General features: G+C 39.7%; 1 protein-coding gene across 2 annotated transcripts in view; it reads left to right on the plus strand.

The window, feature by feature from the left end:
• The window catches only part of SMURF2 (SMAD specific E3 ubiquitin protein ligase 2), a 60,105-nt gene that overhangs the window by 25,337 nt on the left and 7,183 nt on the right, over positions 1 to 27,585 (plus strand). For both annotated transcript variants that reach the window (XM_048324111.1, XM_048324109.1), the window contains 13 exons: positions 2,242 to 2,280; positions 3,805 to 3,913; positions 10,734 to 10,867; positions 11,050 to 11,115; positions 14,803 to 14,887; positions 16,139 to 16,222; positions 17,387 to 17,589; positions 17,762 to 17,846; positions 19,892 to 20,050; positions 23,812 to 24,022; positions 25,484 to 25,587; positions 26,531 to 26,645; positions 27,068 to 27,246. In XM_048324111.1, the coding sequence (XP_048180068.1) occupies positions 2,242 to 2,280; positions 3,805 to 3,913; positions 10,734 to 10,867; positions 11,050 to 11,115; positions 14,803 to 14,887; positions 16,139 to 16,222; positions 17,387 to 17,589; positions 17,762 to 17,846; positions 19,892 to 20,050; positions 23,812 to 24,022; positions 25,484 to 25,587; positions 26,531 to 26,645; positions 27,068 to 27,246 (1,573 nt within the window). The remainder of the gene's footprint in view (positions 1 to 2,241; positions 2,281 to 3,804; positions 3,914 to 10,733; positions 10,868 to 11,049; positions 11,116 to 14,802; positions 14,888 to 16,138; positions 16,223 to 17,386; positions 17,590 to 17,761; positions 17,847 to 19,891; positions 20,051 to 23,811; positions 24,023 to 25,483; positions 25,588 to 26,530; positions 26,646 to 27,067; positions 27,247 to 27,585) is intronic.

The raw sequence follows: 27,585 nt of genomic DNA on the forward strand, positions 1-27,585 counted from the left end.
ACCCTGTGTGGCTTGCTGTGCTGTAGATGTATTTTGACTTAACTATTGGATTTAAAGCCTACAGCTTCACTTGACGCTTCCCGTTACTTGTAATGGGTGAAACTGTGACAATAATTGTATATTTTTTAAGATACTTTAAAAACTTGCCATCTGTATAAGCATCTATTTTACGTGAAGCTTTTCACCACTAGATGAATGGTGGCTGGTGACCAATAACCTATTGCAGTTCTTGGGCAGATGATGTCTGTTGTGTTACCACTCATCTGAGGATATTCTTGGTGTAATAAAATCTTAAGGAGCTGCAAAAGCAGTTTTCTATTACCTCTTTTTTTCAAATGCCTTTAGGTTGTTGTCAATATTCTGGGTAGTGTAAACTTCCAATTGTTGGGCACGTGGAAGCCTTTGGTAACTGTATTTTTATCACACCATCCAAAGAACTGTATTTGATTTTTGGAGCAGACAGTGATGTGACAGTCTCTTTTCTACATGTACTTGAATGCTGAGTATCAGAAATACCTAAAACTTTTGGCTCTCTATTAGTGTTTTACTACTGTTGACTGTTTAGATTGAAATTATTGGGTGAAAATCCCTTAAATGGAGCTCTGCTTTAGGACTACCAGTATTTATTACTTTTATCATCTTTTAAAAACCCCAGCAACTACCAGTGTGGAACCAGGCACTTCTTTTTCAGGTTAACAGTGTTGTTAGCAGCCCCTTTCATCAAACTACTGTTCTGAAATTTTCCTGGGAACTTTTATGTCTTTTTCGTGTGGGATAGGTCAATGTGAGCGGATTGTTCTATGATTCCCTGTAGCTACTGATAGGCATCTCTTGTGTTTATGGAGGGCCAAAACTCCTTAGCAGAGTTGTAGCCAGATTTTACAGTGCTGAATTCTCATGGAATTGGAATCCCTGAATTCCCATTCATTAAAATCAGGATCTTTATGAATGTAAAAATTGGGAAAACATGAATTCCATTATTTAGACTGTCCAGGGTGGTGTTTCTCTGCCCTGGCTGTGGAGGTCTTCATGGGGAGTGCTCATGGATTGCCTCTGCTTGCTTTTATTCAGGCAGGGGGGGATCAGGAGTCTTGCAGGATCAGTGGGAGGGTATTCTGGGGGGAAAAGGATGACCAATGGTGTTTGGTTTTAAGTAGTGCCCGTGGGATGTGATTATTGGATGCACTTTTGTGTCTTTTCATTTCCTGGCATTAATAAATATTGGCGATCTCATGGGAAAAATATCCAAGGGAATCATATAGTGAGGAATCTCCTGCAGCAGCCGGTTCCAACCAAATAACTCTCCCCACTCCCCCTTTTTTTTTTTTTTTTTTTTACTACTAGCTGTGGGAATTCATGCTTTTGCTCAATCCCCAAGAATCCTTTTGTGTTATCAGTAAATATTTTAATGTTTCACAGGGGAATCTAATATTTCCTGCTTACTAAACCTGTGATAATAGATAAGCATAGTAGTTGAACAGTGGTGCAATTTGTGAAGAGAAGTCTTCGTTGTGTACCTTGGCACCTTTATATGAAATTTGTCCCCTTTGACCTTTTATTTATTTATTTATTTAAATGTATTCTCATAGGTGATTGTTTTCCCGCGGGTATCTTTAGCTGACAAATGCAGATGTTCCTCCCTTTTAATTTAAACAAACAAAAAAAGCCTGAAACAATTATCAGCTGCTACAAATAAAAGATATCTTTGGAACCATCAAAACTCTGGCTTTAGAAGTTAGTGTGCTCCACCCAAATGCTCTTCAGGTAAAACCTTTTATTTATTACCATGCAGGATAACAGAAAAGCCTTGGCTGCCTAATGTTCTGTTTTTTATGATCAAAGAAGCTTTTGCTGGGCTATAGAACTGAACATAAGCCCCTGCTTGTGTCCCAGCACTAATTGTGGTGAACCAGCTCCAAGCCCCTCTCTGGTGAACTCACAGTTAGTAAAACAGTTGAGAGGGGGGAAAAAAAAAAGGCATGTGAAACTACTGCCTGAGGAAACCATGGCCATCTCACCTCCACTGTAATCTGCCTTGTGGTAAATTGCCAAAAGATGACACTTCCAACTCAGCTTTCAGGAATTAATTTGCATGACAATATAAATGAGGAAGGAGCACAGTTAATTTATGTTCATTTTATTTTAAGCAGGATTTGCTGGAATGCTGGACAGGTAAAATAACTTCTTTTTTTAAAAGTTGGCGATCAGTAACTGAATTTTGTATTTCTGTTTTTCTTGCAGTACTGTGTGCAAAAAACTTGGTGAAAAAGGACTTTTTCCGTAAGTAGTTGTTAAGTTTTATACATTTATTTCTAGGTGGAACAAATATTACGCAAGTTCTATAGTCCAGTGTTTGCATGTGATCATTATATTAAGATATTTGCAGTACGGGTACTGAGGGCTTTGATGTTTTATTTCAGGGCTTCTGTTTTGCCTTAGGTGACACTCATCACAGAACCATAATAATAATTAAAACACTGACACATTCTCTCTGTTTTTGTGGGAGTGGGAAGTGAATTTACCCACTCAGGCAAATTATGTGTTTTTCAAATTTAGTATCATATATTTATTAAGTTGTTTTTCATACAAGAACTTTTTGTTAAGCAAACGGATGTACTCCTTAATTATTAATAATCACCTCATAATATAGACATACTCTGAAATTATATTTTAATTAATTTTAATAATGTTTTGAAAGAAGTTCTAAGTAGATGAAGGAGGCAGAAAGGAATGCCATTGTCTGTGTCCTGCATGCACAGATCACCTGCCTGCCACCTCCCACCTGGGAGGAGAAGGAATTCAGAAGAGCAGACCTGAGCTTTGAAAAGAAATTGAAGAGGCAATGATCCAGAATTATACTGTGATTTGAGATACTTCTAAAACTTTGCTTATATCTGAATTTCTGTATTGATTGCAAGTTTTTGGGTGTTTAACAGTTTGATCATGCCTGAAAAAAACTCCTGAGGATCTGAAGTGTGTGGTGCTGAAGCACAGATGTCCCAAGGTCCCACTCCTTTGTCCCCCACTTGTCCCAAGGCCTCTGCTGCCTGACCAGTTCCAGCTGAGTCACCTGAGGAAGTGCAACTGGTGCAGAATTGCACCTCAGCAAATGTGATTAACGTTTCCCCACCTTAGTTCCTCCAGCTGACTCACAACACTGGATGAGGGGAGGAATGAATTAGTGTAAAGGCAAAAGGGACAGGACCTGGGGCATCACTGGTGGGCCCATCCCTTGGTGTCAGTTCAGCACAAGGTGCTCTGTTTCCATCCCTGGCTCTGGAGTTCAGCACCATCTTTACACTGATTTTTGGTGTTCAGATGAACTTGTGTTCAGTGTTTCTGAGCTGGCAGCAAATGGAACACAAAGCCAGCAGTACACCAAGTAGATCCCAAAAGCAAGAATAACCTGTTACAGGCAATTCTCTGTTACACCAATATCAGCCAAAGTAATGACTGTGATTTGATCTTAAACATAAAAAGAATGTAAATCTGTTTTCTGGCTTCTTTGTATACTGAGAATTTACTCAAACCTGAATTAGGAAGATTAAGGAGTTTAAATTTTTTTTTCTGAATGTGTTTGACTTACACAACTTTTTCTTAGTCCATATCAGTGAACTAAATTGCTAATGTACCCATTTCCTTTGTTTAATACATCATGTTATTCCCATTCTTTAAGTAGGACTCTCATTTATGAAAAAAAGGCAAATAAATCTTCAAATGAAAGATTAAATAATTGAGCAGTGATAAAGGACTTCAAAGCATCCTGATCCACTTGCTAGCTTTTTTTTCTTTTCCTCCTGTTAGGACTTCCTGACCCCTTTGCTAAGGTCGTGGTGGATGGATCTGGCCAATGCCATTCTACAGATACTGTGAAGAATACACTTGATCCAAAATGGAATCAGCATTATGACCTGTAGGTGGTAACAGTGATAACCAAAGGTTTGAAGTGAAATCCTCTAAAGTACACAGACAATGTCAGATGTTCATTATCCTGTCTTATGTATGGCTTGGAAAGTATCCCAGAGTTTATTAGTTTGAGTGAAAAGTACATGTAGCAAAATTCCACTTTCTCCTTTACCTCAAAATTTAAACACTACACTTGTTTTTCTAATGCTGATGTCTGCAGCATACTTTACGTAGACTACAGCATTGTTTTATTGTGGTATTTTCATGTTAACACTTCTGTAAAATGAAGCAAGTAATTGACAGTATTTCTCTCAAGCTGCTCTTGATGATATTTTTGTCTGTTGTGGTGCTACAGTATCTTTGTCTGTGTGCCTTTTGTTTCATTTTCTCTCTTTTCTGTCATTTTCTGTCCCAAATGTTGTTCTCACTCTGAATTATTGTTATCATCACTTGAGCACCTTTTGGTGCTTTTGAGCAGTAGAATCAGTATGGCATATACATGTCATGGTGTTCCTCTCTTTCTAAAGCATAGACTATTTCTGTACAATATAAGTTATTAAAGCTTTAATTTTATGTAAGTCTCTGTGTTTGTGCATGCTTTATTTTCCTTATCTTCTATTCTTTATCTTTTTTCTTGGGATGAAAGATGAGGAAGAGAAATGAACTGTTTTGCGTGATTATATTCTCCTGTTCTGATCTGACTTTTTCCCCATGGCTCCATTCCCTGTCCTATATTATTAGAGACTGTTTGAACATACTTAGGTTAACTTTGGCCATCACCAAACCTGCAACAAATCTGGTATTGGTACACAGACAATTTCTTGTCCCTCTTTTTCCCGGTGAAGAAAAGCAGCTTGATGGGTCTCACAGCAGAATGTGGAAGGCCTGGTTTAAAGTCATGTCTTGATCTACTCCTTATTTGAATATCCAAGACTAAATATGCAAAGTCAATGTTCATGATGTGTTAGTACAGAATACAGAACATTTTCTTCACTGCTTAACAAAATATCATGGCAGTTTAGTGAAATAATAATATTATAGTTTTATTATTCAAACCTAGTCCAAGCTTAGATTCTGCATGTGAGACTGTAATTCATATTAATGAGAGAAATGGATACAAAATTAATTTTAACTTCATGTATAGCAAATGGCTCTCTTTTCTATTGAAAGAATTCTAAGTTAATTTGATTTTTTTAATGTTACTAAACCTATCAAAATGTTGATTTGTACAGAATGGAGGTTTCAGGCATTTGCTGTTCCATGTGCTCTCCAAGGATCAGAGTAGAGCTAGGGAGAAAATCCCTGAAACCGAGCACAGACTTTTATTGTTTTTTAGTTAGGTGGGTCTGTTAATGAGCATTAATGCACAGCTTTACAGGGATAGAAGGTGGAAAATGCTGCCGGCATGGCTGTGTGCAAATCCTTCTGTAACCTTTGTACAGCTGGGGAAGAGACTCTCCTGCAGGAGGAAGGTGGGCATTGTTTGGCACTTAGTCCACTGTGAAATTCTGTGTGGAAGATGTCAAAATTCTGTGTGGAAGTCACTGGCTCCCTGTGACTGCCCCAGTACTGGCCAGTTTGAAGTGCTGTGGGACTGTGGAGTCATCTGGAGTGGCTGTAAAGGATGCTCAATGCTCCATGGGCTGATGATTTGATTCCCTTGTGGAGAAAAGGAGCGGAGGACATGGGAAATGAAGGAGGATGTTGATATGCAGCACGAGTAATGGAAAAAAACAGTAAAATCTTTAGGAAAAATTCCTTTCTGGTTATAACTTTTAAGGAGGGATGAAGAGAAGGTATTTTTAGGTTGTTTTATAGAACAAGCCGTGGTTGTATCTGAATCTGAATCTTTCCAAGACTGTGATTGCAATCCACAAGATATTATAAAAAGCAGAGAGAGAACAGGGGTTTCTGGCAGAATATTTTGCTCGAGCAGATTTGAAGCATCTCTTGCTGGATTGTCCAAAGGAATTTAGACCTGTGTGAAGGATGGTGGTTTGGGTTTTTTTTCTTGTTTGCAGAGGAAGTCCCCCTAAAAAATAGATTTTGTTATATTAGTGTATTGTTTTCAATATAAAATCTTGTCCTGTAGGGAAAACTACTTTGATTCTGGCTGTTGACAGAACCCTGATGACAGAAGTATATCCAGTATTTCTAATCCAAAGTAAAATTTAATGTTGTGTCAAGCTTTGTTATTTGAAAGTAATCCTTTCTCTCTCCAAATTTTCTTCATAATAATTTAACCCCTTCTATTGTCTCACCTGTTATTCCTATCTCTATGGAAATGTATTTCCATTTATAAACATCTGTCACATTATCTTCACTTCCTATTTAAAACAGCAGTAAAAGGTTAAATCTCTTTGGTACAACAACTCACTGCCTGGCTATTATTGTAAGGTAATTTTTTACTGTATAATATACCCAGTGTCAGGTCTCAGCTTTTCATCTGCACCAGATATTAAGATACTTTTTTCATGTATCATATGATGGCAAATGCAAATGGCACAGTCAGATGGAGCTGTTGTAATATATTTATGCAGTAATGTCTGAATTAAGTTGCTAATTCCAAGAGAATGTTGCGGCTTGCTAACCTGATGCAGCATAAGTAGATATTCTGTTGTATAAGAACTTTTTAAAAGGACTTCTGCAGTGTTATAAAGAGCAGAAAGGGGTTGGCTTTTGCCTTATGTGGTTCTTAATTCAGATCTTAGTGTGAAAAGGAAGTGGTTGAATTAGTGGCTTGGATTCTTCAGCCTAGATAAGTGTGTGTGTGTGTGTGTGTGTGTGTGTGTGTGTGTGTGTGTGTAGAGAGGGGGAATCTGGGAGACTTTCCAGAAAGAAATTGCTAAATAGTTGCTGTCTGGATGTAGTTTAATGTCGATAAAATACCATGCTTGCCCGGGATGTACTCCCCTTCCTTATTTTCAGTCTTGTTTGTGTTTTTGCTATTGTTCAGGCCTTTCCTTAGGGCTTTTGAATAACCAGACTTGACGCATTTACAGACTGTCTTGCATTCAGAGCTAAATTACCTAAACCAGCAGTTCAGGAACTTAAATCCACTTTTTCTCTTCATTCCCCTTTCTTCCCTACTGCAGTAGCCAGATCTCTCCTACATTCCCCTGCCCAGTCCGCTCCAGCCTCCCCAGCAGCCTCTGCCCTTAAGGCACAGCAAGTCACATCGTCCCTTTCTCTCTGAAAGGTATTTGTACCGTAATCTCCACCAAAAGCTGCTTCTGGTACCAGTTTTACTCTCTGCCCTTCAAGTCCTCACCCCCAGGCTCCGGCATGGACTCTTCTCCTTTGTGATCTCTCTCAGATGAAACCTCCCACAAGTAACTCCTGCTCTTCTCAAAATCTCCTCACTGCAGGTTCTAGTGTCCTTTGGTGCCTTCGCATCCTCAGGCTGTTGTGGTGTCCGGGCAGAATCACTTTTCTCCCCAGTCCTCTGACTCTATTTTGCCTAGTTACTGCTAACGATCCTGGATTTTTCTCCGGGAGAGAAGGCAGCAGCTCTGCCTAGTGCTGCTTTAGACAATCCCATCCTGGAGTAGGCTCCTAAAGAGCCATCAAACAGCTCTGTGCAACTGCTTTTCCTTCTCCACATGGTGGTTGAGGCCAGTTGGATGAAGCTGGATGCCCTTTGCAGCAGCCAGTGAGTACCACGTGTCCCTGCTCCACTCCTGTTACTTTCCTGCCTCAGCCACAGTCCCTGGCAGGTCCTGGTGACCATCCGAGAGGCTCAAACACCCTTCAGTTGCTGCCAGAGATGAGCAGTGCCAGGAGGGAAGTGAATGAATATGGGAGAGAAAAAATTGAGGTGCTGTTTTTCATTCTGTCTCTTCACACCCTCCTCTCCTCAGTCTGAAAGAAGCTGGTAACTCGAAGCAGAACACTGAGATTATATTAGAAAAAAAATCAGAAATGGGAAAATGGAGAAACAAACCAAGTAGTTCATCCAGGTTGTAAAAACAGTCTATGTGACAGCATGGATTAGAAATAGGGAATTCCTGGCTTCCAAACCTGAGTTCATACCTCGTGATGCTGCATTTTTCTCTCTTTCTGGAAGGAGTATGTCTGGCTTGTGATCAGGAAAAGGTGTGTTTTTTCAGGAATATTTTTTCCACTTTCTTCATTCCACATTTCTCCAGCGAGCTGGACTCTTCAGGGAAAGTGTATGTAATGCCATGGGGATGAAAAGTCACTTGATACCAAACCTTCCTAAGTGGTCGACAAAGTAACAATTGTCCCTGTGTTTTAAATTTTTATTAAAATAATTTAGAGGTTTCTAGTAAGGCATGAATTTGATTTTTTTTTCTTAGAAGTGGAAGAGTAGGGAAATTAAAATTTCTGAACATGCAGTTCTTAACCAGAGCCCTAATTTTAAAGGTTCTGAAAATATGGAAGTTAACAAAATGTCTGTGCAATTGAATTTTTGTGTTTCCACTTCATTAATACTAATCCTGTTATATCTGTTGAAATACTGAAGCTGTGGAATAGATATTGCTGATAGGATAGAGGGAAAAAAGAAATATAAGCTCCAAGAACTTTAATTATGAGGAGGAAGAGAGAGTCATCCAACGAAATGGGGTGGGGGGGAGTGTTTTTTTGTGTCTGGTTTGGTTTATTGCACTTTATTTTTTGGAACATACTTTTTAAATAAAAAATAAAATTCCTAGATCAGGCTTTTATGTTGGAACTTTGTTGATGTAAAACAAATGTAACTTATCCACCAAATGAATTGGAAGTGTCAACTTATCCTATTGTCACTCTATAAATACAACTATGAGTTTTCATGCCTGAAATGATGCAGAAATATAGATGAAACATTTTGCTGTAAAGCCAACTAGATGTTACTTAACTATTTGTTTTCTTCCTTTATTAAAAAAAGAGACATTTTTATTTGGAAAAATGAAGCTTGTCTTGCTTGTTTTCTTTAAAAGTGTGAACCAGCCCAGGTTTTTGGGTGCAAAAAACAAGAGTAGGTTATAGTGGCATGGGGAGTCCTCACCTGCTTGGTGTGGATGGTGACTGTTCATCCCAACCCTGAGAACCTCACCCTGAAACATTACAGGAATTCTTGGAAACTGTTGTGTATTCAGCTCTTCTACGTATTATTCAAACTGTTCTGTTATGAAATTGTGTTTAACCATATACCTTTGACTTTTTTAAAGCAACAAGGAAAACTGGAAAATTCAAGACAGGTCATGATAAGTCTTTTATTTTTAAGTGCACCTAAATTGTTCTCATAAGAATTTATTTTAAGTACATAAAACATTGTAGACTGCAACTGTGCACGTGATTACCCATCTTCATCGTTTCTTTATGCAAAATTGGCATTGTCAAGGTTGTAAGGCCAAAAATCTGACCTATGTTATACAATCAGTTTACTGTTCAAAAAACTTTGGGGCTTTTTAATGTGAAGTTTGTGTTTTGTTTGGGTTTGTTTGTTTTTGTATAAATGTGCAGTGGTTACTTTAAACCATCAGGCTATTCTGTCTTCTACTTCTTGGATCAGTTGCTGTCTGCAGGTAGGAAAAAGAAGTTGTAAAAGTTCTGCTTTTTGGAAAAGGAAAAATGGGAGAAGTGTTAACCTGATCACAGCTGTAATTTTAAGCCATGCCAGTTAGTTCAATTATTTGGTTTGCCAACCTTGACAGTATCATTTCTATCTTTATGAAAATATTAAGATGTTTAAAAGCCAATAAAGCCACAGTCAATGGGGAGATGTATTTAGACATTGGTTAATCAGTTTTCATTCAAAAACAAACAAAAAAGAAGCACTTGAAACTAAACTAAGGCCAGAATTTGTGGTCTGGGAAGAGAGAACTACAAGCAGTTCTTGGGATCTAAGCCATAGTTACAAATTAATTTCCTTCAGTTTGAAACAGCCATAATAATTCAGTATTGGCAATGGGTGGTTTCTCTTGAGTGTTTTGAAATTGTCCTCTGAAAGTTTTGAAAACAAAAACGAGCTCACGAAGTAATTGTCTCTGAAGAACAAAGCTTCAAACAAAAAAAGCGAAAGTAAAACAGCCTACAGTGTCCAAATTTCTCCAAGGCAATGAACACAGATCCAGGTTTTGCCAAGCATGTCTGTGGGAATGCTGCGAGGAGACAGTCCTGGTGTGAGCAGGGGCAGGAGGGGAACGTGGCACATCCCAGCTAAAACCCTGTGTGAACACTTGTCATGGCTGTGATGTGTAATGTATGTCCCAAACATACTTTGCTGAGGGTAAATCAGCCTCCAGGGCTTGGTTAACTGCAGCTGTGTGATGGCTTGGCCTGACATCGTCCTGGGTGCTCGGAAGCACCTGCAGGGGGGTCCCTGCATTCCTGGTGTTTGGAGGAGCAGCCCCTGAAGAGCTTGTGGCTCCTGTCCGGGTGCTGGGGCTGCTGTCCCTGCTCCCACTGATCCCAGACACTGCTGGTATGCCATGAGCATTGCCCTCCCTTGGGATAGGCTGAGCTGGGGCACAGAGCTGAGCATGTTTGTGGCTGCTCGGAGAGCTGAGGTCGAGGGCCAGCCCGCAGCCTGCTCATGTTGCTGTTAGAACAGATTTTGGTTGGGTCACATGAATGCCTTCTCCCAGAATCAGGTTTTTAGAGCAGTTTGTGTTCAAGTGAGCTCCTCCATGAGACATGCTTCCATTGAAGTACAGTGTGTACATCTTACCTGCAGATGACATGCTCTCCCTTGCCATTACAGTGTGTGTTAAATTTTTAATATAGTGGTTGATGATCTTTTTTCCCCCCAAGGTGATTTCTGATGCATCATCAAAGTGTTCAGTAAGCGCCATTGACAGTACTGTTTTTTCCACGTTTTTCAGATATATTGGGAAGTCGGATTCAATAACAATCAGTGTGTGGAATCACAAGAAAATTCATAAAAAGCAGGGAGCTGGTTTTTTGGGTTGTGTGAGACTTCTTTCAAATGCAATCAACCGCCTTAAAGACACTGGTTGTAAGTAAGCTAAGGACAAGTTTCTTCTTTCAGCCCAAGCTTGCATGCACAGACTTTTAAAGAATGACAGTTAATTGGGTTTTTGCTGGGTTTTATAAAGCTTGTGTATTCCAGTTGGTTTGGTGGTTTGTGATGGTGTTTGTTTCATTGTATGATTTATACCTTGTGCCCTCATTTTGTAGATCAGAGGCTGGATCTGTGCAAGCTTGGGCCAAATGACAACGATACTGTTAGAGGACAGATAGTAGGTGAGTAAAGGTTTTTATCTTTTAGTTCTCTTTTTATCTTTAGTTTCTATGGTAGCTGTAGAAATACCCTTCCTGTATGTCAGTTTTCTATACTGAATTCTCCTGTGTACTGCCAGAGCCATTTGGACCTCAAGCTAGAAGTATGTAGGCAGAGAATTAAAAAAAATTCCAAACACCAAACGAAAAACCAAAACAAAATGTTCAAACCACCAAAATAAAACCCCAAACCAAAGTATTATTATAAGTGTTGGGGCAAATAAGACCATAGGTAATAAAAAAATTTATTTAGGAAGTTTTTCATTTCACTGTAAAGAATGGTGGCAGTTTGAACTGAGTATGAACTCTCTGTGAAAAACTGACTACAAAATTCTTTGGCATTGAGAGCTCCAGCAAGGTTGTGCTGGGTTTTGGGAAAGTGTGAAGTATCTTGCTTACAAGCAAGTAAAATTGCTGTCTGGCATGACTTGGTCAATTAATTCTGTGTTTTCATGGCTTATTAACAAGTCTGTCACCAACCTCAGTAACTGTGCTTTGTCATTCTCTGAACTTGTACACTTTAAATAACTTATTTAAAAAGAAGCTGGCAAATTGAAAAGCAAGTATCCACAAAAAACTTCATAAACACTCTCTTCTTGGTGCCTTCTCAGTTCTTTGTGATGGCAGCATTTCCAATAGGTCATTTAAGTCAAAAGTTGGTCAGGATAAGGAAGTTCTTTATTTTTATAGCAAGACGTTACTGACAATATTTGGACATGATGTAAAAAGAAAAGTGAATTTTTATGCTTAGTTTTATGTTCAGTTCCTAGTTGAAATGATATCCAAGGAGTGCTTCTGGCAGCCAGGGAGCACCACTGAAATATCAGTCAGCAAATAAGTGTGTTTGTTTGCCTCCCTCAGAGTGCTCTGTTGAATAGCACCTGTGACTTTTTGTGTTGCCTTAACCAACTGTCTCCATCTGATCTTCGAGTGCTTGCATTAAGATAAGAATGTGGTGGCACAGGAGAGTCAAATGATGGTAGAAATGTGGAATTGTAAGTGCATTGCTGACACTTCAGGCTGTTCTTGATTAACTTTTCCACATGAGCTTGTATGGAAGAGTAAAGGATAAATCAGTCACTTTTCTGGGTGTGTTTTGTTCTGGGTTTGGTTTGCTTGCTGGGTTTGCTCCAGTGTACTGGTCCCCTGAGCATCCCTGTGTGTGTGTGCAGCTTTGTTTGTGGGGTGCCTTTGGAGAAGAGGCTGAGCTGGATGCACAGGAGAGCAGGTTCAGGGTGTGCTGGGAGCAGGGAGCTCCATTCTGCTCACACCATGGAGCAGGGACTGTGCTCTCATGCTGCCCTCCAGAGTATGAACTCACACCCTGGTCAGCATGGCTGGAGGATGCTGCTGTTCAATTAAAGGGAAAAAAAAAACCAAACCAAAAAACCAAACTAAAAACCCCTCCCCAAAACAGAAAGGTCTGGGAAGGCTGTGGCAAATCCATTGCAGTGTGCAATGGCAAAGAGACTTCAGAGAGAACTGGTCAGAGAACTAGTCAGGGAGAAGTTGTCAAAACTAGTTAGCAGTGTGGGCGTAAACTAGACTGCCAGGTTGGCTTTAGCTGATGTGCCCATGAGAAGTGGTGCAGCCACAGCAGCACTGGCTCTGTTGGGATGCTGCTGGGGCTGTCTCTGAACACCAGGAGCTGTTGGATCGTGCACTGAACCTACAAAAAACCACCTTGTCAGGTTACAGCAGAGACCCAGAGCAAATCAGTGTGTTCTGTTTTCTGTTGATATCATCAGGAAGGTTAAGTTTACTCAGTCATGGCTCTGTTTTAATTTAATGCATCCTTGGTAAGATTCCAGAGACTCCTGTCTTTTTTATTTTAGTTGTCATTATTAATCTTCTTATATTTTAATCTTTCTTTGCTAATGCAACTTTGTTGAGTGGATGAATGAGGCTGAGTAAAACTAGATAATTCCACTGCAGTAGCTGGATGGTGAAGAAATCTGGATTAAAAATAAGAAAAAAGAATAAGTTATAAATACACTCTCAGTTCTTCAAATTATAAACTCTCTTGAATTCGGAGACCATGCAAGATTGGAAACCAGTATTAAAATGTAATTGATGCCTTCAGCAGATGATAATCTTGAAAATCAAGTGCACAGTGGGTATGTCTTGGTACAGGGACTAAGGGGATCTTTTTCTTAAATCCCTGGGTTATCTTCAAAGAGAGGAAGAAAGGGGGGCATTTTGAGCAATGGATCCAGGGGCACCTGAACTGTGTCTTAATCTTGCAGCTCTTCTGTGCCACCACTTTATTTCTGATGTGGCAGTGCAGAAAAAAATGAGCCCTTATTACAAAATGAAGTTGTGCACAAATTTTGGTCCTCACGTAGGCAAAGAGAAGGTAATTGCCTTTGTTTAGTTTAATTTCTGTCTGTGTGTTTTGCTTGCCAAACCTTGCCTAACTGCAGTGGTGTGAACTTGTAGTGTGTGGGGTTGTGGCAGAATAAATACATCATCCAATTTTGGTTTGGTTGAATTTAAAGGTGTCTTTCCCTCTAAGAAGTTGTTTTGTAATGTTAGTGTTCATGGAAGAGTAGGGGGTTAATACGGATTAGGAACGCAGCAGTGCACCAGGGCTCCTTGGGTTGGTCTGTTGAATTCTAAGCTTCAAAACATGTCGTCGTTGAAAATTTGGGGACTCAGGCAAAATCTGCCAGTTCTGCTCCAACTTTTTAAATTTTGTGATCTTTACAAAAGTTTGGTTGCATCCAGGTTAAGGTCTGTAAGATCATTTCACTGCATGTATAAATTGGACTTGAAGACAGTTGACCAGAGGTACATTAGTGCCACCTCAAGAAATGTGGGCCACAGCACGTATTTGGATTTTTAAGCAATTGTTGTATTGTTAAAGGCATAACAAAACATCAGAAAACCACCCCAACCCTGCAGCAATACAAGTATAATAAATTATCAGATTGGACACTTGCAGATTGTGATACTGGGAACAAAAGCAGCCTAAAAAAATCTTTGTTTTCATAATTGCAGTACAAAAGCTTCAGGCATAAATACCCATTACAATGAATCATGTGAAAAAAAAAAATTAAAAGTGAAGCAGTTTTGGTGAGGGCAAGCAAGGGCTTTTCAGGGCGCTTTGTGTGAGTTGCATTTGACTTCTTACCACTGGTGTTAAAAAGTAGCCAATAAACCAAACCTGAAGTGCTTCTAGCAGTTACATTTTGCCTGGTTTTGTGTTTGTGTGCATGTATGTGTGTTGAAACCCATGGGCACACAAAATACCAGAGTCAAAACCAGGGAGGAATTCCTTATTTTAGCTCTTCCTATTTAGAGTTCTGTTGGCCCTGTCCCTGCCACGCCTGAGGTGAAGCACCCCACTGCCACCAGCTGAGTGTCATAATTCATCTCAACACACACAATTAGTTGCAGTTTCACAGTTCACTTCCTTTTCTGCCTTAACTTGCACTCATATTCCTTAAGCTAACTTTTTTGAAGATGTAGAGAATTCCGTGTATGAAAGCACACAGTTCCTGTGCAACCATCTTTGATTTGTGAGAAAGAAAAAATATCCAGAACATGTCTCAGCTTAGTCCTCCAAGTTGTACCAATTCTCTTTCAAATGTAACCATAATTTTGCATTCAGGTGCCACATCTTTAATAATTCTTTTATTATCCTAATAGTCAGTCTTCAGTCCAGAGACCGAATAGGCACAGGAGGACAAGTTGTGGATTGCAGTCGGTTATTCGATAACGATTTACCAGATGGGTAAGCTGACATCACTGTGATGTAAACACAAATACAGCTCATACAACAGACTTCTACAGTAGTGAGGAGTCAGTGTGAAAATAAATTACTTTAAATCTTGCACTTAGAGTTCTGCAGTTCTGCATTCAGAATAGGAGCTAAGCAAGCTGGGATACACAGAGCAGTTGACAGTTTGGTTGTTGTCTTATCTCCATTTGGAAAAGGGGAGGTGACGTATGTAAATAAATGCTTTGAAAAATAACTTGTCTAAGAAAACATGTATTTCGAATTAAATCACGGCCAGCAAAGTGACCTATGCATGCAGTAGTTCTGTAGCAAGGAAGTGACCACAGGACCTGGCTGCCCTTCTGCAGCACTGTGCAGAGGTACAGATCCACTGTAATAAACATGGATCACTTGTTCCATGCACCTCTTAGTGAAGAAAACATGACTGGAAAGGTACTGCAGCCCAAGTTCTTGCTTGGCAGGGTTTAGGATTCTGGTTTGTCCCTGTGAGAGTTAATGACATCATTATCACCTTAAACAGTTTTGCAAACACAGGAAAATGGTCTGGTTTAGGTTCTGGTGCTGTCAGCAACTTCTTCAGAGAAAACACAGACTTTCTGAATGTGATTCTTGGCAGGTAAAGACAGGAGTAAATTAGTTTTCAGAGAATAAATTTTGAAATGTAAATCATCATCCTAGTCCTTAACAGCATTCTTTTGTTAATTTGGAGTCCAGATAAGTCAAAAACATTTTTGAAAATGCTTCTAAATTTTCGCTTCAGAATGTTCCCTGCATAAAGATTGCTCACTTAGTTGTGTGACTGCAAAATTTGCTGTACAGCCTCATGTATTTCAGAGTGCGAATTTAATAATAATTCAAAAATCACATTATTTGAAGCTGATTTTTAGTGAAAGCAAGTAGTGCATGAAGATGTTATGAAAGCACTTGTTAGAGTCAGTGGTCAAAAGAAGTTAAATGCATTATTAAACATGATGTTTCCAAGAAGTTTCTTTACATGGCTATTTGGATTTAATTAGAATTCAAGCAGTTATTGAATATGAAGGTGTGATACTGTTAATGATGTGCCTGGTTCCAAGGGAAGAATATGTTAAATCATTTCTGAGTTCAACTTTCAGTTGTTTCCTGTCACCTTGTTCAGCTAACGTGATTCATAGCAGTGTAAGTCTTCCTGAGCTGGAAATATTTTGTGCCCTGGTTTCCTGGAAATACCACTCAGTGCCTTATCTCTGCCTGTCTGAACTGCAGGTGGGAGGAGCGCAGGACTGCTTCTGGAAGGATCCAGTATTTAAACCACATCACACGGACAACTCAGTGGGAGCGACCCACACGGTAAGGAATTCCTTGGGAGACTGTGGGAAGGATGAAGTTTGATTACTGAGCAGTTCCAAGTGGCTCTGACAGGGGGATTGGATAGCTCATTCCTCTACTTAGTCACTCTGCACAAGCTGAATGCTTTCGTTCTTTAGCATCCTTCTCCTGCAGTCTGGCTAATATTGAACTCAGAAGATCATTCTGACTACTTTTCTTCCTGCCCTAATAGCAACATCTTTGCTTTCTTGTAGAGATGCTGTGGTAGAGCTCTATAAATACAGACATTACATTTTGCAGACATTGTAAGTGGTGAAGAAGTGAGACCATGGGTAGCTGTCAGACATTGTTGTATGACCATGTAACTCAGAACAGTTATAGCTGATTGTGCTAGAGAGTGCTTGGAAATCACTGTGATCACTTTTTCTGATACCTGTGGATGTGTGTTATGAAGCTGTTCTTCAAACCCCTTTTGCTGTTGCCTGTATTGCAGGCAGTGTCATTGCATTTTTTTCAGACTCCTCTGCAGACCGTCTATGCCTGCAGATGGTCTCTTCCATTCTCAATATCATTCTGGTCTCTGCATGGATATATTTGATTTAAAATAATCTGCACTGTTAACACTGTCAGCTCTGATACATGTTTGCAGTTTTGGAGTGAAGGGACTGAACAGCTTTTTAATTTACCTATTTCTGTTTTTCGTGGTATGTTAAAATATCCATTCTAAGCTCTAGACAGTAGAAAAACAAATGCAAAATGTATAATTTGTTTTGGGGATTTCATCTGACCTTGTCAATCCCCCTTTAACCCATTTTAAATCCTTTTGAAAGCAGCATTGAGATACAAAATCACACTGGTCAGTGTTTCCTCTTGCTTGCAAGAGCAACTGCTTTTGTTCTTGCTTAGCCCTTTTTCACCATCCTTGTCTAATAACCTTCCTTAAAAATTAGAAGGAATAACAAGGCCTCATAACTTCCTCAGCCACATGGAGGAAAAGTGAGAAAGTTCGGAGGTGAGGAGCTTACTGGTTCCTCTGGTGAACATAGAACAGGAGCTTCCTGTTCCAGTCGAGGTGTCCTGCTGGGCAAGTCACTGAGGTGTCCCCAGAGCCCCGGGGTGCAGCTGTCCCCAGGTGTGTTGTGTGGCGCATGTCCATCAGCACTGAGGGTTTCCTGTTGTCCCCAGGCCAGCATCCGAGTACTCGAGCCCGGGCAGGCCCCTGAGCTGCTTTGTGGATGAGAACACTCCGATCAGCGGCACCAATGGTGCGTCCTGCGGGCAGGCGGCGGATCCGCGGCTGGCTGAGAGGAGGGTCCGCTCCCAGAGGCACAGGAACTACATGAGCAGGACACATCTGCACACTCCTCCTGACCTACCTGAAGGATATGGTATGGAAATCAAAGGGGTTTACTTGTGGGAATCTCAAGAAGCTGGGAAAATGGGTTGTGTCTTCTCATGTGTAAGATTCTTTTCATTCCATAGTTTAAGGAAATCAGTCTTTGTGAGTTTTCACACTGCATTTTTTGTTCTTAAATTTATTAATTTGTCTTGATTTCACAGAGCAAAGGACAACTCAGCAAGGTCAGGTCTATTTTCTGCATACTCAGACTGGTGTCAGCACATGGCATGATCCAAGAGTACCTAGGTAAGAAATGATGGAAGTACCCTTAAGATTTCAAATCAAAATAATTTAGGCAGTTCTCTCCTCAGAGTTTTCTCTGGCTAGTATTTCTGATTCTTAGCCCCTAATACATCATTTTAACAAGTCATTCATCAAAATGAATTAGTCTGTCTTTCCCAGTTCTTCAAGTTGTTACTGTAATGAAAAGGTGGAAGATCAGGAAATAAATTACAGTAGTGTTTTGGAAACAGGTCATTGATTCTAGATTTTGCATATGAATTAGACCCAAGTCTCGATTTTAATACTCTGCAAAATAATGAAACAAAAGTTAGAATCTGAACACTTCCAAAAGAAGCTCTATCAAGATACTTCAGTGAAAACTGGGTTGGACTGAAACAGTCAACCTGTTTTTCTTGTTGCAATTATCTCAACACTTGGGAGAAAACAAATCCTAAGTATTTTTAATTTTGTGTCCTTTATTTACATGATATACATGCAATTATTTCTGGTATGTTTGAAAGAAAAGGATGATCAAGGAAACTATTGGTAGCTTCTGATTGCTCTTTAAATAACCAAGAAATCCTGTTGTAAACACTTCCCAAAGTCCATGGATGGTGGTGTGAGATTTGTGTGGTTTGAAATTGGCAGGCTGTGCTGGCATTTGTGAGAACCAGAGGAACTCTCTCAGTTGCTGCTGGTGTTCCTGTGTTCCTTCTCATGGAAATGGGTGTCCCAGGAAGGATAAAATGCCTCAAGACCACACTTCACTGTTCTTTGAATTATTCTTTTGTTACTGTTTTTGTGTTATAAGATCGTACCTTGCTTTGATGCACTGCCTGCAGAGCTGAGGCTGCAGTTGGGTAGGAAGTCAGTGACTTGTGTATTATACAAAACCAGGCTCTAAAAAAAAAAAAAAAACAACGTAGATCTAATCCTTAAGTTTGGGGTGTAATAGTTCTATGTGCAATGTAAGCTAGCCCTGCCCTGAGGTGTGGCAGTACAAACAGCAGGAGCATCTCTGAGAACAAGAATTGTTTGCATGAGGATAAAATTTATGTCATTTCTAAGGAATATTGTATTTTGAGGCTAATAGCCACAGTCATTTAGTCAGCAAAAGTAACCCCTGCAATACAGCAGCAGTGTGTTCATGGGGAATAGCAGCAGAAGTTCAATCCCAGAGCTTCATGTTTCCATTAGTGGCTCCTCAAGTCTTTGGAATCCCTGCAGACTGCACCTTTTAAGCCATTCTGTCCCTTGGCTCTTTCCTCCCTCAGCTCCCAAGATTTTGGGAGCTGAACACCTTTGGGAAGAGCTGCACTGGACAGTATGAGGGGTTTGAGGGGTGAATTGCATCCATGACTAATCAGTGTACATTTCTGGAGACCAGCAGTTGTTTCCAGTGAGGCTCTGGAATGAATTTACATCTTCCTAATTTTAGCAGAATTTTTCTTGAGCCCTGTTGTGCTACCTCTGCATTGCTCAGGGCAGAGCTGAGTCATTGTTCATATAATCCTCGATTTGAAATAGTTTGTTAGAGAGCTGTTTGCTTCCCACAAGCTCTTGGGGTTCTGAGGCAAAACAGCCAGTGCCATACACACATATCCCATGTGTAATTCTTCATGGAAATTATAACTCTTCAGAAATATATCTTTGTTTTATATGAGTTTCTAAAGTGTGATTCACAGCTCCTTACGTGACTAATGTTTTTAAAAAATGTTTTATGTTAAAATTGGTGGAGAACTGCAATTCCATTTTGACAAATACGGCAATGACAATATGGCAATTGTCTTTATTTTTGTTTGAAGCCTTTATTAATTTAACAGCTGAAGTTAGTTTGTAAAAATGAGGGTTATTTGATGAGAACTTTTTCCCCCATGGCATGTGTTCTGGGGTGTGTGTTTTTGCTGTGGTGGGCTTGTACCTTGGGAGTAGAGATTCCAGCTGAACAGATCAAGTTTCTTAAACAATACATTTTCTCAGACTTCATGGAATTGTTCTGTTACATTTACGCTTGTGCGGCTCGGAAGCCAGTTGCTGAGGTATTTTTCATTTTATATTTGTTTTCACAGGGATCTTAGCAACATCAATTGTGAAGAGCTTGGTCCTCTGCCTCCTGGATGGGAGATCCGAAATACAGCAACAGGCAGGGTTTATTTTGTTGACCATAACAACAGGACGACGCAGTTCACGGACCCGCGGCTCTCTGCAAACCTGCACTTGGTCCTAAAGTGAGTCTGCAGTGTCTGGCACGTGTGGAGGGAAGGCAGTGACTCCGAGGGGTCCTGGATTTGGATTAGGACGAACTCTGCCATTCCAGGAGGTTTTAAGGACTAGCAATGTTCTTTGACACACCACCAGCCTATTCTGTTTCACGGCACAGATGAGTTTGGTTGCTCTTGAAAAGTCTGCAGGAGCATTTAGGCAGGAATGTGGCTGTTGTGATGCACAGGGGGAGGGAAGCAAGTGCTGTGTGGTGGGAAAGATTGGCCTATAGATTTTTTTTTTTTCCCCCCTAACAGCAAGAGAGACACTTTGTTTTCTGTATACTTCATTCCATTTCCAGTTATGAAGAACTTGTTTTAAAATAAGAAGTTGCATATGAGCCAGTGGTGTGAAATACTGGTGAATTAGGAAAGGGTGCACAAGTGTCCAACTATTCTCCTGGAGTAAAGGAGAAATAACTCATCTGCTGCCTTCAGTTTTAGAGTAGGAGTAGTTGATTTGTTCTCAAACTAAGGCCCCAGTAATTTAACTCAGCATAATAGAATAGGAACCGCGTTTTTTCTGCCTTAGTATTTTGATATCATAATTTCAGCTCACAGTTTTAAAAAGAGAATGGGAAACTCAAAAGAATTCTGGCTCGTGTTTTATTCCCTAGGCACTCATTACGCACTGGGGATTTTCTACTAAAAATGGAAACCTAAAAGCAAACAAATATTTCTTATTTCTCTATTTTTTTTTTTTCTCTCCCAGCCGGCTTGTCCACGGTATTTGGGAGTTTGATTCTATTGTTTCTCCTGCTAACACCTTTTAATACTCCTGGGAAACACCTGTGAAGTATTGAGTAGGTGTTAAGTGGAAGAAACAATGAGTTGGTTAGATGGAAAGCCAGCCAGCCCTGGGCGAGGAGTAAGTAGGAGGAATAGTCCTGTAAGGAAGTGAATCATGGGGAAGAAAAGCTGAAGGAAAGAATAATGGGAACAAGCACCGAAAAGACAAAGCTGAGGAAAGGAAAGTCGTATCCAGGAGTCAACATGTCTTTTATGCATTACACAAAATCTGGCTAGCCTTTGCCCAATATACACTTGAACCTCACACCCCAAGAGGGAGAAGAGCCTAAATATTGAAAATATGTATTTTGTTTAGAGAAATCATTGGTTATATATGTGTATGTTACAGGACTTTAGTAAGCCCCCATCATCCAGACACGTTGGGTGCTTTGTTTTTAAATTTAAAACAGCTGCTTAATTTTAGCTGAACTGAAATTGTTGGTTTGAAAATAAAATAATCTTGAAAAAAATTAGCAGTGAAGGAGCATGTTCATGTTTGAAACACAGAAAAGTTCCTTAAATCAATTCAGATTTAGATATTTTACTTGAAGAAGAACTTCAGACCATCTTAGCTACAGCAGTACAATTTTTAAACTGTAGAAAACTCAGTGAACTGGACTGTATTTAACTAACTGGCCTTCTCAGGTGGGTTTGGTTTGAAATGGCAGAAGGGGCACAGTAGCCAGTTCTACATGGATTGTGGAGGACAGATAACAGAGCTACCTTTGTTAGCTGGAAAATCCAGTTTGACTATTAATTTCCAGAGTCACAGAACCATTTAGCATTTATTTGAACTTAGAGTACTCCTACAGTGTGCTGAAGTTTTTCATTTGTCTATCTGTCTTTCATTAGTAAAGGATTTCAGAAACTCACCCAACAGTGTCATCAGCAAAGTCTGCTGCCTGATAAATCATTCTTGGTGTTTATTCTTTTATTGTAACAAACAGGATATGTGAAAGTTTCCCTTGCCTTGAGCCCACCTCCTTATCTGTTCTTTAAAAAACAAACAAAAAAGTAGTTTGCCTTAGGCCCGTCATTTTGTAAATTATCTAAGAAATAAGTTTAGACTTCGTGTGGGATGGGTGTGATAGTTTTAGGTTCAAAGGCATGAGAAAAAGTTTACTCTCAATGATACTGACTTTTCTATTGAGCTGAGTAAAGCCATTTGTTCTTCCAGTTATGACATTGTAAGTTATGAAAATAATCAGACCTGTAACCCAGTTCTGTTCTAAGATATTGACCAAGAGTTTGTGATAATTTTGATAAGCTATGGCACCTGAAAAGTATTTAGTTGTATCCTTAAAGCACTGTATGGAATCAAGCGTAGTCACTCAGCTGTGAAAACAAACTAAGAATGAGATATAATGACTTTAAGCACTGCAGATTGTTTAGCTAATACTGCACTGATTATTTTTAGTCTAATCTGGAAGACGGCATTTTATTTTTCTCCTCCTAGTTCTAGTTCTTCTTTATTTTGGGAAGCACTGGGAGGAGAAAAATAATGGTTTCATTTGATGCATGGATCCTAAGTTCATGCTCATTTCAGAGATTACATTTCCTTTAAGACTGACCCTGTCTACCTTTGTGCTTGGGAGAACTGTGACTTTTTACCCTTAAAGGTGGTATGGAGAGATGCTCACTTCAGCATATAAATATGGCCTTCTCTGGTAGTCCTATACAAGGAATAGTTTCACTTAGTCCTCCTTATGGAATTAGAAATTTCAGAAGATAAAACAAGAATTTTGCTTTAATTTGTGTGTCAAGTTAATACAGTTTAAATGAGATTCATATTTAAAACTAATCACAAATGAAAATTACCATGCACATGGCACAAATGACATAGAGCCACATTCTGGGGCCACAGCCAGTGTGTGTCTAAATTATTACAATGATTTGTATTTTTCTGGGTGTCCCCATGGAAAAGTCTGTTGGAGGTGGATTTTGGTTGGCCAGGAGAGTTTTCTACTAGGCCTTGTCTCAAAACAGACAATAGGCTGAAATTATAAAATACATGAAAATGGTGTTTGGCCCCATCTAATATTTTTTGATCTTTGATATTAAAAAAAAAAAAATTAGCATTCCACTGGAAAACATTCTGAATTGTAATGTTTCTTATTTATCCAGTAAATATAGGGTATTCTCATGTGCTCCACAGAGAGATGATATTCTTAGGCTTTAAAAATACAGTTTTTATCCCGTGTAGTTTGGGAATGCCATACTAAAAAGCTATAAAAATATCCACTCACTGTGTACAAGAAACGACACAGAGAGAACATCTCTGCAACATGATCCATTTACTTTTCCTAGTAAGAAGTCAGATTTACAAATTGCTCTTAGAATTGCTAGTAAAAATACTTGTTTATCTGTGCCAATAGTTCCATGTGAACTCCCACATTCCTGTGGTCCAGACTAGGCCAGGTACAAGGGACAAGGTCCCTGCCAAGCTGCCAGTACAAACATCTTTTTGTAAGCTTACCCTTTTCCAGACAAGCCATTTAAAACAGACTACGGTATTGACTGTAGATTAGAGGCAGAGTGTTTGGCAGATCCCTGAATTTTAAAATGGAGGAAGGGAAAACATGCAAAGGAAATATGGAAATGGTATCTGAGAAATTCAGTGTCAGCAGCTTAGTAGTAAAATTGTATGGATAATACCTTATTGTATGTGCTGTAACCTTTTGCATACTTTGTAGAGTAGCACTAGTAGAAATAACAAGCCCTAAAAACAACTGATAGTTGCCAAGAAAGATAGAACCATATGTCTTTAGTCAGGATAAAATCACTCTGAATTTATTCTTTACTGGCCCCAGACGTTTTTAGCGTAATCACAGTAATAATCACAGTAAATTGAAAGTAGTTTAGATACAAAGCCTGAACGTTTAAGAAGAGAACAGGAGATGGATGAAGTGGGTCTCTGAGGCAGCTGCGTGTGTTTGCAGCCGGCAGAACCAGCTCAAGGACCAGCAGCACCAGCAGCAGCAGCAGGTGGTGTCCCTGTGCCAGCTCCCGGACGAGGCCGAGTGCCTGACAGTACCGCGCTACAAGCGGGACCTGGTGCAGAAGCTCAAGATCCTGCGGCAGGAGCTGTCCCAGCAGCAGCCTCAGGCTGGCCACTGTCGGATCGAGGTCTCCAGGGAAGAGATTTTTGAGGTAATTCAAGGTTTTGGTCCGTTTCTTAATGTGGAGGGAAGGGGAGGAGGATGGTTCATAGCTGTGTACAGGAGTCGTTCACTTAGATGGAATCTTGAAGGCTGCAGTTAAAACTGGGATTTTACCATGGTGAAGGGGAAGAGGAAGCATTCCAGGGAGATGCTGAGACAGCCATGTAATTGAAGTAGATGCATTTACCCTGTAGAGGAGAGCAAAGTCAAGGAAAACTTTCTCTGTGGCTGGAGATGTGTCAGGGACTGGGGAAGGAATCTAGGCACTTTGTGTGTCTGAAGATCCTGTCACTTCTTCCTTGAATTTGAGAAACTGATGACTGTTTCAGAGGGGATGTTACAAATACAACACTAGACTGTTATTAGTGATCTTTAATATAGTGTAACTTAGGTAAAACTACTACTGAATAGGATTCCTCTTCAGAGTTTGGATTTCTTATCATCCATCTCAATTCTCTCTTCAGAATCAGAGCAATTTTACAAACTGTCTGGGCTTCTGAATGGCCAGAGATGGCCACAGTGGGGTGTCTGCATTCTGTGTTCTGTTTTGGGACATGATTCAGCAGAATCATTCTGTTGACTTGACTAAACACAGTTATAATTCATTGACCTTTTCTGGAGAACAGTTTGTCCTTTTGAGAAGTTTCAACCATCCCACCAATCCCTGTTGCATTTTTACCCCATCCACAAACTTGATTGCCCCACTGTGTTGTCACAGTTTTTCCCAGCCAAGAAGGATTTGTGTTGGTCTTCCCCGTGGAGACAGTCAGATCAGTCTGTAAGCAACTGAAGAGGAAAGGAGGGAAGGCTACAGGATTGTTATGTTCTTGTTCAGTCCGGTGTTTTGGGTCCCCACACACCCACCTGCCTCTTCTGTCCTGTAGAGACAAAACTTGGGGCTGATACTGGACATAAATAAGAACCAGACTTTTCTTTTTCCTCTCATTCCTTAGCATTTGTTCAGCCTTTCAGCTTGCTTTCTGTGTTTCCTTGGTGAACTCTTACTGACAGAGGAATAATCATGGATTTACTGGGATGGCATTGCTGATTCCATTCTTAAGGTGCTTCTTGAAGGCTGGCACATGTTTTACCCAGAGTACAAGCTCCATTGTTGGCTTTTCAGACTGCAAAAACCAGTCTGACAAAATTTTTTTATAAGTTATGTGAGAATGAGGGAGAATGGTCTCATCACTGTTCACCCCTGGAAATTTAATAGGAGATGGTTCTTCTCATCTTCCCATCATTTTATTTGACAAGTGTTATCCCATTTGGAGAAAATGAAGAAACAATTTATAATTTGAGAAACTGATGAATATCTAGAAAAATAATGTCCCCTTTAAGAGTGTTCCTTTTGGACTCGGAGTCTGAGACTCCCTTCACTTCCAATACACAGCAGCAGCTTCTACTCTGTAAATAGCAGTTAATAAAAGAAAGTGGTGTGTGTTTACAGGAATCCTACAGGCAAGTCATGAAGATGAGGCCAAAAGACCTGTGGAAACGATTAATGATAAAATTTCGTGGGGAGGAAGGCCTTGATTATGGAGGTGTTGCCAGGTAAACAGTGGCTCCTCTGTCTCTTCCCTGCACCCAACCCTGCCAGCCACCCCTGTGCTTTGAATCCTGAACCAGCCCAGTGTCAGCCCTGCTTTCTTTACAATATTCTTATTTATATTTATTTTTGTAACAGATTAAATGTCAGAAGAATATATGGCTTTAGGTAGTATTTTAAAACAAAAACTGCATCAAAAAAAGAACTGATGTATTGGAAATAAAATGCAAGTTACAGATCATGTCAAACATTGTCATATGTGAGAGGTTTTGGTATCTGTTGAAATTAACATCTTTTTCTTTGGTTAGTGAAGTGTGGGTTTCTGAGAACAAATACTACTAAATACTTGGCTTTATGGCACAATTTTAACCAAAAAATATGCTTTACTGCAAATTGTCACTGCTGTTTGAAGCAAAATGTTTAAAACCAGCAGTTGGTGGGCAACTTCAGTCTGTCAGTAGTCTGAGGTTATTTTTCTCTTATAAAGAAATGACATGCCCAGTTCTCAGACCATTATTTGCTGATTTGTGAACACATAATTAAAACTTGAACTAAATATATCCATTACCTAAAGATGGTTATGTTAAAAGCTTTGATTCCAACATCTCTATATTCAAGTGAATAATGTCTTGTCTTAGTGTGGATGTAGGACAATGTAGGAGGAGGATGTAGGATGTAGGAGAATCAGAGCCAGAAACTTTCTTGGAAATAAGTAGCTTGAAGAAAAATCTTGGAAAGCTGGGAAATCCATCAGCTGTCAGGCGTTGTGTGGTTACTGAGCTAGTAAAAATTATTCTGATTTCAGTCATATCTCAGCATGTTCAGAGATAACCTCCTTCTCATTTGTGCTTAATAGTAAGATTAAAAAAATCAGACTATTTTGAAAAGATTCTCAGTGTAGGAATGCATTTGTCTGTCGAGTACCATTAAATAATTTTATTTTCTCAGGGAGTGGCTGTACCTGTTGTCCCATGAAATGTTGAATCCATACTATGGGCTCTTCCAGTATTCCCGAGATGATATCTACACCCTGCAAATCAACCCTGACTCTGCTGTCAACCCGGTAGGGCTGGTACCATGTGCTGTAACTCAGTGTTTTCTGACCAGAAATCAAACACGTCTGGAGAGGGTTCAACACTTAGGAGCCAAATTCTTAAAATTGGTAGTGCGGGACACTGAATTTGTACAATTAGATGATAGTTTCTTTTCTGTACTGATCAAAGAAGCTTCTCAAATGTGTTCTTTATTTTCTGTCAGATGTAAATTTATGTTTCCTTTGGGAGAAATTAGGTTTATTTTGATTGTTACTTGTAAGATTCCTGGACTGGAGGTAATGCTCAGTGTGTCATGTATGAAAGCAAAACAAAACCTCTGCGTAGGGTTTGGGCTTGGGGTTTTCTTTTCTGTGTGTTAAAATTTTGTCTCATCCTCAGCAGTGGGGGGTCTTACTTAGCTGAATGGCTTTGTCTCTGCTCTCTGTTCCAGGAACACTTGTCCTATTTCCACTTTGTGGGCCGGATCATGGGGATGGCTGTGTTCCATGGGCACTACATTGACGGGGGCTTCACGTTGCCTTTCTATAAGCAGTTGCTTGGGAAGCCAATTACTTTGGATGACATGGAATTGGTTGACCCTGATCTCCATAACAGCTTAGTCTGGATACTGTATGTACTCTGTAGGGTGCCTCAGGATGTTAGCATGCTGTCTCTGTTATGTGATAATGGTCCTAAATCCTGGAAACAGGGTGTATTTGGACGTCCTGCTCAGGCAGATTTAAGAAATACCTTTCTTGCACAGTTCAGCTTCTTTAAGGTTAAAAATGCTCAAGCTACTCAAATTTTGGGGTGGAGGTCTGTGGAATTAATATTAATGTATTAATTTTACCTATTATTAACAGTAACATGTTATTAAAATATAACACTGGAACTTTGATAAAGGTTTTAAAATGTAATGTAGTAAAACTGTATGTTCACCTTCTGCTTCCAGGCAGATTTGAAATGCCA

Source organism: Corvus hawaiiensis, chromosome 19 (assembly GCF_020740725.1).
Source record: "Corvus hawaiiensis isolate bCorHaw1 chromosome 19, bCorHaw1.pri.cur, whole genome shotgun sequence".
Lineage (NCBI taxonomy): Eukaryota > Metazoa > Chordata > Aves > Passeriformes > Corvidae > Corvus > Corvus hawaiiensis.